The sequence below is a fragment of the Volvox carteri genome, assembly GCF_000143455.1.
Source record: "Volvox carteri f. nagariensis unplaced genomic scaffold VOLCAscaffold_40, whole genome shotgun sequence".
NCBI lineage: Eukaryota > Viridiplantae > Chlorophyta > Chlorophyceae > Chlamydomonadales > Volvocaceae > Volvox > Volvox carteri.
The window spans coordinates 28,240-41,849 of record NW_003307583.1 but is presented as its reverse complement, the minus strand read 5'-3'; the positions used below and the strand labels follow the sequence as shown (position 1 = coordinate 41,849).

General features: G+C 57.0%; 1 protein-coding gene across 1 annotated transcript; it reads right to left on the bottom strand.

Moving 5' to 3' along the window:
* Positions 1-1,918: 1,918 nt before the first annotated feature.
* VOLCADRAFT_106211 (uncharacterized protein) lies at positions 1,919-13,545 on the bottom strand (the record flags this gene model as incomplete). Its single annotated transcript, XM_002953988.1, has 16 exons — positions 1,919-2,523; positions 5,825-6,056; positions 6,395-6,545; positions 6,929-7,158; positions 7,515-7,697; positions 8,078-8,174; positions 8,494-8,722; positions 9,216-9,364; positions 9,495-9,642; positions 9,928-10,195; positions 10,684-10,854; positions 11,097-11,264; positions 11,738-11,881; positions 12,473-12,685; positions 12,945-13,099; positions 13,206-13,545. 16 exons carry the CDS (start codon positions 13,543-13,545, stop codon positions 1,919-1,921), a joined length of 3,483 nt encoding a protein of 1,160 aa, XP_002954034.1.
* Positions 13,546-13,610: the final 65 nt, after the last annotated feature.

Here is a 13,610-nt window from a genome sequence, read left to right as displayed (position 1 = left end):
AGTCGTTAAGATGCGTCGTGTAGTGATGTTCCTAGCTAGCGAGGTTGCAGGTTGAGGACGAGGCCCAGGGGGGGCTCCGAAACCAGCAGGTACGATTGCAGGAAGAACTTACCACCATCAAAAACCAGGGAACTCCAGCATGAAGGTGTGCGTGGGTGGGGGTGGGTGCCTTCTCGTGCCGTTACTCGCGTCCTAGGGCCGTCCGCTACGGGGTGAAAATGCCGATGGTGGTGCACGAATACCTTCATTGATGCGAGCTATATGTGTGTGTATGTGTGTGTTTCAAGGCGGGGTGACTAACTCCCCGCAGATGTCAAGGGGCCCCACATGAGGGTACTGGAAGGGGATGGGCCTGGGGGAACCCTACGAGGGGTGCTGGAAGGCGGGTTTACACCTTCCATCCTTGCACCCAGTAGTGGCGTCTGTGTGCTTTAATGGGCTGAGCCGCGAGAGAGCCGTGTGGAGTACATCATACACGATGAAGAGGAGGTCAACACGTGCGTAACTTTACCGATTACGAGTAGTAGTCCAGTAGTGAAGCAGTGGTGGAATTAGTAGTTGCTGTAGAGGCAACATGGACGACTGCTGGGCGGTGGAGGGCTAGAGAGAGAGAGCTTGTGTGTGCGTCTGTGTATGTGTATGTGCGTGCCCTTAAATGATTAGCCCGGGGAAATGGCGAGGGGGTGTTGGTGGTCCAGGAATAAGTATTTGCCGAAGCAAGCTCCGTAACTTGTGCGTATGCGTATGCTTGCAAGTGCGCTGGGGGCCTTTTTGGATCTGCAATCGCATGCATGCGTGTCTGTCTGTCCGTCCGTCTGCCCTGGCTGTCACGACGTCTGTCCGCGGCTTCTGTAGCCGTCTAAGCGTGCTGGTCCCATGTCGATCCATCTCATTAAAGGGCCGCAGCCGGGAGCGGACCCTGGCCGCCTGGACCTACACTTCGCAGCCGCTTGACTGCGGGCCTGCTTTTCTGGGTCTTCAGGAGCTTTCCAAACAGCTGCAGCGGCAGCAGCTCTGCCACGGCGGAAGCCGCGTGCTGGCCCGGAGGGGGGAGATCGGGGGGGACGGTTAGGAGGGGGGCACACGTCAGCGCAGCAGACGGGGGAGAGAAGGTTACGAACGCTTTTGCAACGATCGAATACATGCGCGTGTTGTGGGGAAATCAAATGCAGAATAGATGAGCATGAAACTTTTCGTACGCTGGAATTTGCTGTTGAGGGGTAGGTGAGGGGCAGAAACGGATTTACGACTGTGGCATGGCGTAGGAATGGCGGCAGCCTACTCCTGCACTGTGGTGTGGTATAGGACGGCGTGGTGTGTGACCCGCCTGCACTGCGACTGCCGTCTCATAATAGCACATAAGGCTTGAGTTCGACTGGGGGCCGTGCGTGCTTACTTACAGACATCGTAGCAAAGCTGAGGGCAGTTGTAGTTAGTTGCCGTTCGTAGGCATAACGCATTATTACACTGGGGTTTGCTCGCCGTACTCCAGGATTTGCTCGCAATTGTTGTGGTATGCTCCTGATGTTATGTTTTTAACAACATTAAGAGGGGCAGCTCCAGGGAAATCTGCCAGGGCCTCCCGAGAAATAACCCTGCGTACTTTTGACGGTACGCCTTTACTCTGCGCCCAGGTGCGTGGCGCCGACCCCCAGCTGCGGGTTGCTGAGCCCCTCCCAAAAACTTAAAATGCTCGCTGGCGGCATGTGGGGTGGCTGTATACAGCCGGGTCGTCAAACCAAGTGCCAGCCTCCCAGCCATACGTAGTTAGCGGGCATTTGTGAGTGATGCGTGCATAGTTCACTAGGGTTATCACCAAGCAGAGGAGGATGTCGCCGTACGTTGAAGTCAGCTGTGGGGGCCTTAATGTGCGTGTTGACATGGGCCCTATATCCCCGGGGTAAGACGACAATCCCATTCACTCCAGCGGCGTTTCCCTAGCCCAGCGGCGTTGCCCCAGCATCAGACCTTTCACAAGCACAAGAGGTGGTGGTGATAGCGGCCGAGCAACAACACTGCATTGCCTCCAGGAGCTCGGCGATGCCTTGCCGCTCATGCTTGGGGTGGCTCCACTAACACGCAACCTGTGGCAGCTGTGTCCAAAAGGTGCGGTACGGACAATGCTATCAGTGCAAGAGGTGGTCCTGAGGATGCCGGAGCACTCGCGGGAAGCATCCACACGAGGGGGGCTAGGGGGGCAGCAGATGCCGACGCTGTCGGCCATACATGATGCAGCTGGTGGCGGCGGAGGCAGAGACAGCGGGACACTCGTGCCCGCGCCATCTCGGCACCGCGGGATGGTTTTGGAGCCGCCGAAGCCGCCTCCTCCAGGACGATAACGGTGATGTGGGCGGTTCTCGGCTGCAGGCTTCGCTGCTTCGGTCTGAATCTCTGCCGCAGCAGATGCCGCCACAGGCCTCCGTACTAATACATTTACATGCGGACCAGCAAGGTCCTCCTCCTCCACCACCACCACCGCTGCCGTCGCCGCCAACATCACCTCAGTGGCAGCAACAGGAGCAACTGTTGGTGCCACAAGACAAGCAGCTCATACACATGGAGCAGCGGCAATAATCCGGGTGCATACCCTGCTATGCACTCAACTAGGTGGGGGTCCCACTAGCCGGGTGCCGCCTGCCTGCCCCAGATCTTTGACCGTGGGCCATGTGCTGCTGTTATAAACGCTTGTCCAACTCAAAGAGGGTCGCTAGTCCCACCCTCCAGGATGGGAGTCAACGTAGCCCCGATGCTGTATCAGATGTCGTTCTGATGCATTTCTTAGGTTATATCTCTATCTCGGACAGCACAGCCCTAGGTTGGCCCTTGGGCCTCCGGATCGTATGGGCCCGTTACATTTTCGGAGAGTAAAACGCAACCCAGAAGGTGTAACACACACACACACATATACACACACATACACATGTATATTGAAAGCAAACGAGCGCACCGCGGTTGAGCGACCCCACCAGCCTTCTGACGGACGCTCGTAATGTGTGCCGATGAGTTGTACACATGCCAAGGCGAGGGGGCGGGGCTGCTGATGGACAAAATCCGCCGTCAGCGTTGTGGGTCTATTGCTAGCATTTTGGACATGAAATCTATATATTGCACAATGCTTTCTCACAAGCTTCTTGCACACCTAGGTGTGCAGTCTGAAGTGAATGACGCAGCCAACATCGTTCGGTGCCTCACGTCTGCCTGCTATGTTTAGGAATGGAAAATAATCGGAAAGGGTGGCAAATTAATGGAAGGAGTTACAGTGGATGCACTAAGCCTGTCTATTTGGGAAATGCCGCAAGTCACACGGGGAAGGTCACATAGGGCGTATCAGCTGCAGGGTTTGGCGTCGCGGTGTACAAAAAAACTACGTTCGTGCAGATGCAGGAGTGCGGAGACGGTGCTGAAGCCGCATGCTTGCGTCCCCTATAGCTGGTTGTTGTTGCATACATCCTGCCTGCGGCTCCCAGATTAAATTTAACGTAACCCCCTCAATTGAGCAAATTCTATAACAAGCATCACAAAATGTGGATGCGCTCACCAGACTGCGGGATTTACTTCGGAGCAATCCATCGTCTATCGTACATTTTAATTAACAGATGAGTGAGGTACACTAGACTGTAGATACCCTTGTTTTCTTTGGTTTGGGAAGCCTCTAGAAGTGTGCGCGCGTGGCTATCAAACTTTGTAAGGTGGATATTGTTATTTTTTGTAGCCGTAAGTGTTAGTTGAAAGGCAGTCCAAGGAATGTTACTACAAATGCTATAACTGAACCTAATCCGACAAAAGTATCATATGCTCGCTGGGCCGCGGCCTCTGCCGCACTGATTGTTGACCAAAGCAGGCTTCCCTGTTCCGACCCTCATCCTGCACTGGCAAGCGTGCTTCTTACCCTTGACCAGGCACTTTTGGGCTCCCTCCTTCTCGCTTGTCACCCAGTTTAGTTAGCCAAGTTTAGCTCAAGGGTGGTATCCTGGAGAGTGTTTCTGAAATGCGTCTGTTAGTGTCTGTTTAAGACTAGCAGGCAGGGAGGACAAGACCGGCCTATCTTCCTGTGCTGGAAGTTATATGGCCTGAACTGTGTTTGGCCTCCTTAAACGAAACACTTTGATTTGCCGGGTAGAGTAAACCCCGCTGGCCTATCGAGGGAGAGGCTGACATAAGTATTTGAAGCAACTTTCCTGGCATGACCTGGAAAACATATAGCATTTATGGGATTTAGGTGCATGTGCGTGAGCCAGATACATGACCGGTTGGTTACGCAAAAACAGCTTCAGAGTTGGGTGGGCTTGCATAGGCGGTAAATGTGCAATATCCGTGCCGCCCACGTAGTACTTAGTGCGTTCTGGATACAGTTAGCAGTGCATCGTCGAAGGCAAAGGAAAGGTAGCAAACACCAACCTCAACGCAATAAAATAATTGCGCTCCCAGACAGGCTTGAACTGCCGACCTTGCGGTTCCGCTGCTTAACAGCCGCACGCTCTACCGACTGAGCTATAGGAGCTACCTCGGGATACACCCGAAAGGTCTTGCGGATGCTAAAACTTTTACATAGCCATTAAATATATGCAGCATAGTTGAAAGGGATTGCCATATCGTGCGCCGATACGAGTTTGGTATCATCCATTGAGTTGCTGGTTCGTTCTGGTCATAGCGCGTGTTTGTGGCGGAAATTACCGAAAAGGCATGCGATACCTATAGCACGCAGCCCTCCTGTGCATGTGCGATGGTTACGTGCGTCATAATTTCTTTACTCAGTACCATGAATGACTCGTGCGACTGCTAGATTCGTGCTAACGGAGCTGACAATTACCTTCGCCATATGCCTCCGTGCATACAGCAACGATGGAGGCACTGATATATAAAGCTATAACATCACAGTGCTGTATATAAGCTCAGTGCCAGACTCCTCGTCAAAATGCTCTCCTTTCCCACAGGCTCCGTCGCCCTGCCAAGTCCGTCCAGACTGCAAGGGTGGCTCCGAGCACGGCGGCTACTATACACGTGCATGACTCCCACCAATCCACCTGCATAGAACAGTCGCTCCGAAACCCAGTCGTTCCTATGGACACAGGAGGCCCCGGCGCCATCACATGCATTTTTCGCATTGTGGATCCGCCCAAACTCGCATTAGCTGCTCGCCGACCTTTAACGCGGGCCTGGCATATGGCGAAGTCAGAATGTGGATGTCACATGCATCCATGCGCATATACCCTGCATTACACCATATATTTTCTTTTCAAGACACAACAGTTCCCACACGGAACCCCTCCTCCCGGATTTCTTAAGCGCCGTACAACTAACGTCCTCCCATTCCATTCAGCTTTTCTCAATTTGAAAGTATGCCGTGTATCTCTCGTCGATCAGGTTCCCAAGGGGTGCAATTAGGTAGTGACGATTGGACCCAGCGATAACATAGGAGCCCGCCGGGTACGCACGCCGTGCTGCCGATGCAAGACGGAATGAGCTCGCAGCACTGAACGCTGGACTATACACAGGGCGTTGTTGCAGCCGCAGTGCAGGTTGCGTTGCGTTGCACCAACCGCAGGTCTGCCGACAAAGGACTCTGGCGGTATCTGCACAGAAGCAAGCAGTGGGCGCCAGGCTGCAGTCAAAACTCGCTACACAAGGACAGCCGTTGGAGCTGTCGTGCAAGTAGAGGACGGTTAGAGCTATCTTAGAGCCTGACTTCACCAAAAGCTCTCTTCCACGCCACTAAGTGCTCACCGTAATGGACAATCCGCAACCAGTATGGAAACAAACGGAAATCCCTGTTACATGCCCCCAGTTCCCCACTCCACCACCCTTCAGCAAACGGATAACTTACAGGAATCCGACGTGCATGAGCTGTCACTGCCGCCTTCTTGGCACGTCTCCTTCGGCGCGTCACGACAGGATGCCGCAACATCCGATGCCTTTCCGTCAAACCCTACAGCCGTTAAGTAGTAGCCGGGCCGCGCCACTGCCTCAAACGATACCGTGTCGGGGGCCCCGTCTAGCCCGGGGCGCATCATCCACATGGCCCGATTGCAGGACGCGGCCTTCGAACCTGCAGCTCCCTGAGGCGACAATGGGCAAACAGCACGGTCTGGCAAGAGAGCTCACAGAAGGCGCTCGTCCACTGATCAACGCCAGCAAGCATGAGGTGACAACACGCCGTGCCGTTCACATGAAAGATACCGGCCCCGTGGTCAAGCGTAATGGAAAGAACTGTTGACGCACTTTACGTACAGCCCCTCGACTACGGCGAGTGCGTTCTTCCAACGGGTGCAGGGCTTACTAGTACCGGGCTTAATCCAATTAGTCCTAAAGGGCGATGTACACAGTTTCACTCGTGGAACAGTACACATAATAACTACAGGGCAGCCTTCCTATTCCCCGCAGCCGGCCAGCATACCGGCTGCAGCACGATGACATCTGAATGGTCGTACGCGATGTAGTGGTTGGGGTAGGCCATGGCCTCCAGGCTCAGTTGTTGCCCGGCGTCGTGCTGACCTAGCCGCATCAGCGACCGGAGCGACGTGAAGGCGTCGGACAGGGCGCCGTGGCTACACAGGCGGTAATCGCATCGGCATTGGCGGTTTTACTGAGGTTTCAGCGAAGCAGGGGTGGCGGCGCTGCATGCTGAGCCCATGACACCGGATACCCAGGCTTATCCATGCACCACATGGAGATGAAAATATGAAGGGCTCGCAGGATACTTCGAACTGCCCGTCCATGACACCTGATGCCGGCCTCCGCAACCACACCAACAGCTCTCGCTACGTGCTCGTGATTCTCAGGCTTTCCAGGGGAACACGCTGTTGGTCGCACTGCAGCCTCAGATTGATACGCCTAGCTCTCCCCCTCACAGCCACACGCTGCAGGTACCCTGAACAGCCTGCCCTTCCTTGCATACAGGCCAGGCCCCTTCGCCGTTAATTTCTCTTGCCTGGGAACGTCCGTGCTGATGTCCTGTCGATGGCTTTGCCCGTGCAGCAGCGACAGCAGATTGTGGTGCTCCGAAACCGACGAAGTGAAACCGCTGTCGGTGCGGCCCCCGTGGTGGCAGCCGCGGCCCAGCCGGAATGTGGCGTCCATGGCGTCACCGCCGTCCTCCAGCGCTGACATATACAGCAGGTTGGCGTCATGGCGCACGTGCAGGCTCGCGTTCCATGCGGCCTAGGCGCAGGGTGCAATGCCGGCGGCTATACATCGTAAACATGAAAAGGAACAACATCCACCGCTAAGATTACAACGCTGTATCGCTGTGTCGCGAATATCCTGTGTTAAGCGGCATTCCGGTGAACTAACGTCCACGTGCAAGGTAGTAGAAGGCTGCATGTCAAGGACGCCCATGTGCCGTTCGCGTTTTTGTCCTAGACACCTAGGCAGCAGTCCTAGTCAGTCGGCGCTGATGCAGGCGGCAGCCAGCTCAGAGTGAACCGTCCGGAGGCTGCCTTCACACACCCTTACCCCTCCTGCAATCGCGAGAAAACAATGTTCGTGACTGCGGGGTTTCTTTCTCAACGGCCCACCTGCAGTGAGAGCAGCTCATCGGCCTCCTCGGGCAGGTACACCCGGCCACCCAGGTTGACAGGGGAGCCCGTGCTGGTGCCCAACGAGGCCGAGGCCGCAGCAGCGGAGGAGCTGCCGGGAAGGCGGAGCAGCCGGTCGTTATGGGTAATGCCGGCCATGACGAAGGGGCCCATCATGACAGCCTGCGGTTGCGTGTTGGGAAGTCAACATCACAAAAACGTCGAAACGCAGATGTGTTTAGATGTGCGTGCTGACAAAGGAACGCTAGGCCCAGGCAGGAGCGCAGCGCAAACACTCTGATAGGAGTGTGTGCCCCCGCGGGGGGCCTAATGAGGAAGGCCGGTGGCGCCTTGGCAGCGGAGAGGCTATGTCCCACCGGCAAAAGGGATGGCTGGAAGCCAACGTGGCGAGCAAACTGGCGGGACCCCACTCATGCAGTAGCTGGGTCTTGCTGGCGTTCGTTTCACCGAGACCGCTCAGCTGCAATTCTATCGCAATGGCATCAATGAGTCGGCAGCAGCAGCAGCAGCAACAGCAGCGACAGCAGCGCGCATCCGCGTACCTGCAGTCCGCTGTACTGAGGCCGGTTCTCTGGCAGGGGCTTCAGCCACCAGCGCATGGGCAGGCGCAGGGACACGACGTCGCCCGTTGACCACTGCCTGTCCGGGAGGGGCCGGTGGAATAATGGCGGGTTGCACGCCGTCACGCCCCATACTCCGCACCGCTATGTGTGTCCACAAAGATTTACGCACGTCATCACAAAACTGCTCCTAGATGCCCCCATAACATCACAGAACTGAACTAAATGCATCATAGACAGCGGAGTAAGCTTGGGGATGCAAAAGGTACCAGGTTGCGTAACCAACATCATGGATGGATTGTCGAATTGATTAATATTTCGCCCACTTCTCGTTTGGCAGACTTTCGAGGAGACGACCTGCAGCTTGTCCTTGCACACCGAACAGAAGGGCGACTCACCTGGTGACCTGACAGTAGCTGCCCGGGACGGGCGCGCCAGGGCAGGAAGTCCAGGACTGGCCGTTCACGCCGATGCTGATGCCGCGGCCGCGACCGGCGGTCCCACTGGCCGCCTCCCTAGCCGCCCACTCCGGCACCCGCACCATGAGCGTGAACATAGCCGATAGCTGCGAGCCGGCAGCAGCTGCACTTAACGGGTCGAAGCGAATCTGCGCCGTGGCAGCAGGGCCTGTTGCGCAGGGCAGGGCAGGGCAAGGTCAGAACGACCATTAAGCTTCCCAAAGCGCATGAAAGACGCCAAGAGTCCCTGAAGCTTAAATAGCAGAACAGATCAAGATATGATACTCCCGTGCGTGCCGAATTCCTGTGCACCCTTCACGGAGTTGCGCTCGGTGGATGGGCACGGCCACATGAGCCCATGGGCATGCTGGGTGCAAGTGGCCTGATTGTTAAGCAAGAGAGCCTAATGTTGCCGCCTTCTTCGGTCCGTCAACATCGTCAGTCCAACCCCCGATAATGCCTGGGATCCATGCCACGGGTCCACGGGCATTGAAGGGCAGAGGTAGCTGCAGGGAGTGCCGCCGCTGGCGGGGCACCGAAATCCCCCCTGAATCGGGGCTAAGCATAGTACATGACGCCCGAAAAGAAACCAAAACACTTAGGACGAACAAAAAACGTAGACTGGATCTCGTTCCTCACGCGCTTTGGTGCGATGCTGTTACCTGGTGCGAACATATCGGCTTCAGTGGTTATTCGCAGCCCCAGCTCATGCCATGTGACCTTGGACGGTACCAGCTGGTTGATGTACAGCCGGGGCGGCAGCTTGGGGGCGGAGGGGTCGCTGGGTCCGCCCTGCTGTGGGTTCATGTCCCTGCGGGCCGTGGGCAGACACAAGGCGTGTCCCAGGCAGCCTCAGCAGCTGTAACGCACGGAGGTGGGAAGGCCACGCCCTTGTCGAGCCGCTGCTACGCAGGCTGCAAAGCTCAGCGGAGAAGCCTTACTTGAAGTAGATGGAGTCCGCGAGCTTGGCGTGGGACTCCACGACCGTGCCGTAGCAGCACCAGAATGAATGATACGGGAAGCCCCAGTGGTGGATGTTGTCGGACTTGGACTGCCCCGTGCCTAACGGCGTCAGGTAGAGGAACACGCCTGCAAGAAGATGAAGCATGGAAAGACTTCAGCACGATAAAGAGGACAGCTCAGAGACCGCTTACTGCTACTGCGCACATACAGAGCGGACACTCACGCCAGCCCCCAAGCGGTGCGGCGCAGCGCCTTCAGCGGCCCCAAACCGTCCAAGCAGCACTACATCACCGATTCACGGCAACAGCATGCAAGCCCGGACATCTCCAACATGAACTGGCCACAGCTCCACACACAGCGAAGGGGGCTAAGAGGACATCTAAACGCGCAGGAACCCCTCCACAAGCCCACCTGGCCCATGGGCGTCCGAGGCATTCCACTCGGGCTGCGGCTTCGCGAAGGCCCACCAGGGCAGCCACTGCTCGTTGTGCGGCCTTCGGTGCGGGCTCACAAGCACGCCTTCCTCACCCGCCTCCGTCTTTGCGGCCCCGGCATCGCTACCTGACGCCGAGTGTTGACCGGGGCCACTAGACAACGTGACGAGGCTCCGACGCAGGTGGTTGACGTGATGGTGGTGATGATGGTGCGCATCCTCGCCGTGGCGGTGTGGAAGCGCACGCTGCGGGTGGGTGGGTGCGCGGGTGGGTTTTGTGCAGTAGCAGCCTGCCCCAGCCTGAGCGTACCTAATCCAGCGATGTTGCGCTACACTACGTGGCAATACGGCAAGCCCATTAATGGAGTAGGCCTTCAGCCGGCATCTGATCGTTTACACGGACATGAACCCAGTCCCTGCAGTCCCTTCTTACGGCAGTAAAGTGGTAGGAAATAGCAGCAGGCCGTTTTCGCGTGGTTGCCATTTTGGAGGTTTCCTAATAAAGCAAGCATCTAGCTGTGCGATACGGCCACCAACAACCAACCAGGAGCCAAGAGCTAAGCTTGATGCGCCGGCCCGGCCCCAGCCCATTACCCTCCCTCTGGGGAACCTCTGGCCACCTCTCGGCGTTCCCTCTTACCCAATCCCTCTCCACCATTCCCACCTTTGGCCAGCCAAGCCGCCAGGCGTGTCTTTCCTATCTTATGCGCAACCCCTTAACGATCCCTACCCACCTCGGGCCAATCCTCCGGAGGCAGGCGCGCTGTGCCCAGGATGCCGTTTAGGAGCGCACGCTCATAAAAGTCGGCGTAGGCTACATTTCCTGTCCAGCGGAATAGCGACCGCGCGATCTTCAAGATGTTGTACTGGGTGCATGTCTCCTGCGTCTCCACCGCGTCTTTTTGCTGCGTGGTGAGAGGGGAGAGGGCGGGTTTACCAGATAGGCGGGCGTTTTACCCCAGGCAGCCGGTACGGTTGCAGCAGTTGCGGCTGCTGCGCGCGGACTTCTTTCCACTTTTCTCAACCTCGCCACCTCTTCCCTAACCAGACGCCATCCGGACTGCCGTGTGATCTGGGACTTCTGCAGTTCAGATTACGGTACTCCCGTCCTGTTATTTCGTTTGTCCTCCCTCCAACATCTCCCAACCTTTATAACGGAGTCAGCCATGCGGTCTGGTGCCTGCCAGAATTCGTGATCGTTGGAGCCGCCCGTCGCGAAGCTGTGGTGGGTGGTGACAATGTCGAAGAAGTTGCGCGTGGCGTTGCGCGCAGCCTCATCACCAACAGTGTCGTACGCCTCCGCGAAGCCGGCCACCTGCACAGCAGAACAATACTCAGTGCACTAATGCGGTGGATGTGTGCTCTTTTTGGCGCCCGTGATCTCCATCCCCACATGGAATCCTGCCCTTGCATGCTCCCACGCCCGCATTAGCTCCCACTTGCGGCTCGTATGACGAGAAAGTGCTGCAGCTGCTGTTGCTATGGCCTGGGAGAGCAGCCAGTTTCCATACAGCTATAGCTCTCGCGAGAGCGCGTTGTATTCCTCCTCTTTTCGAGACAGCCGATGGAACCTTAACATGTGCATATGAGTGTGTTACGCCTTGAGTTCTATATCCGTACCTTGGCCCCGTTTCCCGTTTCATGGCCGGCCCTCTCAAGGCTTTCCCTTTTCCGGCCCCCCCCCGTTATAGCCCCTGCCCGACAGTCCTGCGGATTTTGGATCCTGCGTGGAATGCGGTGCGGCACGAACCCCTTTCCCGTGAGGGCAGCTGTGGACACGGGCGGCACCTGAGCCAGGTGCGTGTTGGCATGCAGGCTTTCCAGGATGTCAAAGTTGTTGACCATGGGCTTCATGAAGAACGGCTTTTCGAACAGGCGGGCGAACTCCAAGTGCGTCGGGTCCTTCGTAATCCGGTGCATCCGGTACAAGATCTGCGCGCCGAAACCAGCACCCCGTCATTATTATTCCCAATCTAAATCCAACGACAGAAATAGCCGCAGCAGCAGCGGCAGCAGCAACGTCAATCCTGACAATGACACGAGCTAAGTGGCAATGAAGCGGAGGGTACTATGCGCATGGAGCGCACAGAAAAAAGGCCTCGGGGAGGACCATGGAAGGAGGGCCATGGAAGTCGGCGACTCAGGAGGACTTCCAGGACAGCCATTCGAAAATCTCATATCGAATACAAGTGTGATCGCACAGGACAGCTTTACAACACTGCTGCGAGCCAGCAAGCCATGTCATGCCGGTGCCATGTCCGCTGACCATGCGCGGCCCCTGCAGCTGGTACAGCGGAGGGCGGCCCAACATCAGGAGAAACGGCGCCCGCTGCGCCAGTGCACCTTGGCCTGTGGGCCGAGATGCTTCCCTCCCAACCACTTTCCCTCCTGCCCATTTCCATACCCTCCTGCCCGCTCCTCACCAAACGCATAGCACACGGCCCGGGATCCCGAAACCGGCTCCTCTCTCCCCGTTTCCCGAGGAGTAAGGACGGCCGCGTTTGACAGCGCAGCAAGTCGCACCTCGTTCATGCCCCCGAACTCGCAGTTGAGCACTCCATTCCAGTGCTCCCTGCCCTTAGAGGCGATAAGTGCCTGTGTGCGGTTCCAATGGTACGCCACCATGCGGGACGCCATGGCCAGGGCCTCCTTCTGGCCGCCCAGCTCGTAGGCATCGACAAGCCCGGCTATAATCTTGTGGATCTGGGTCGTGTCAGGGAATGGTGCGATAGGGATCTGGGTCAGAGCGAGGGAGGGACGGGGTGCAATGAGGATCTGGGTCCAGCGGCTTAGGAAGACACCACTCGGTTGGGGAGACCGAATAGCTGCGGTGTGGAGCCAAGCCAGGGAAGGCTGAATGGGTGCAAGGGGATCTGGTTCAAAAGAGGACCGACTGGGTAGGGGTTGAATCTGGGCCATACGATGCCGTGTGGCCGCAAGGTACATTCGTGGCAGGCTACGCTTTGGTGGGCGAGTGCGGCAATCGGGAACATACCGTGTAGTACGGTGCCCATACGGGCTTGAGGGCCTCAACCCGGTCAAAGAACTCTGACGGAAAGGCGGACAGGTAGCCGCCCAAGCCCAACGCCTGCTGCACTTTCCCAAGCTCGGAGACCATGAGCGCCAGACGCGTGTGAAATGCGATGTTACCTGCGATTGTTTCACTCCGACGGAGGGGCTTGAATATGGGTTGTCCCTGGGAATGAGTTTACGGGAGTATGTGCTCCTGTGGAACCCAGACATGCCGTAGGCGCACCTGTGCTCGCGTACGCCAGCGAAAGGGCTGACAAGTAATGTCCTACAAAGTGACCCCGCAGCTCGCATCCTGGATCTTCCCACGACGCGATGTAGGGTTGTCCCGGCGTTGGTAACCCAGCTGTTTTTCGGAAGGACCACAACAGCCGGTCCGGGTCAAGCATCTCTAGTAAGTACTTTGCATTTAAGCGCTCGTATCGTATCTGGTGCGATGTATCTAGTAACCTCACATCTGACAGCGCAAAGGGTTCGATTTTGGCAAGCACTCCGAGGGCCAAGCCCAGGAGGCAGACCACCAGGGAGGTAGCCTGCCAACCTGCAACATGACTTGTGGTATGCATCGGAGCATGTGCCGTCGAGCTGGCGACCCGCAAAGCAATATGCATGGTACGGCCTCTGGATCCGT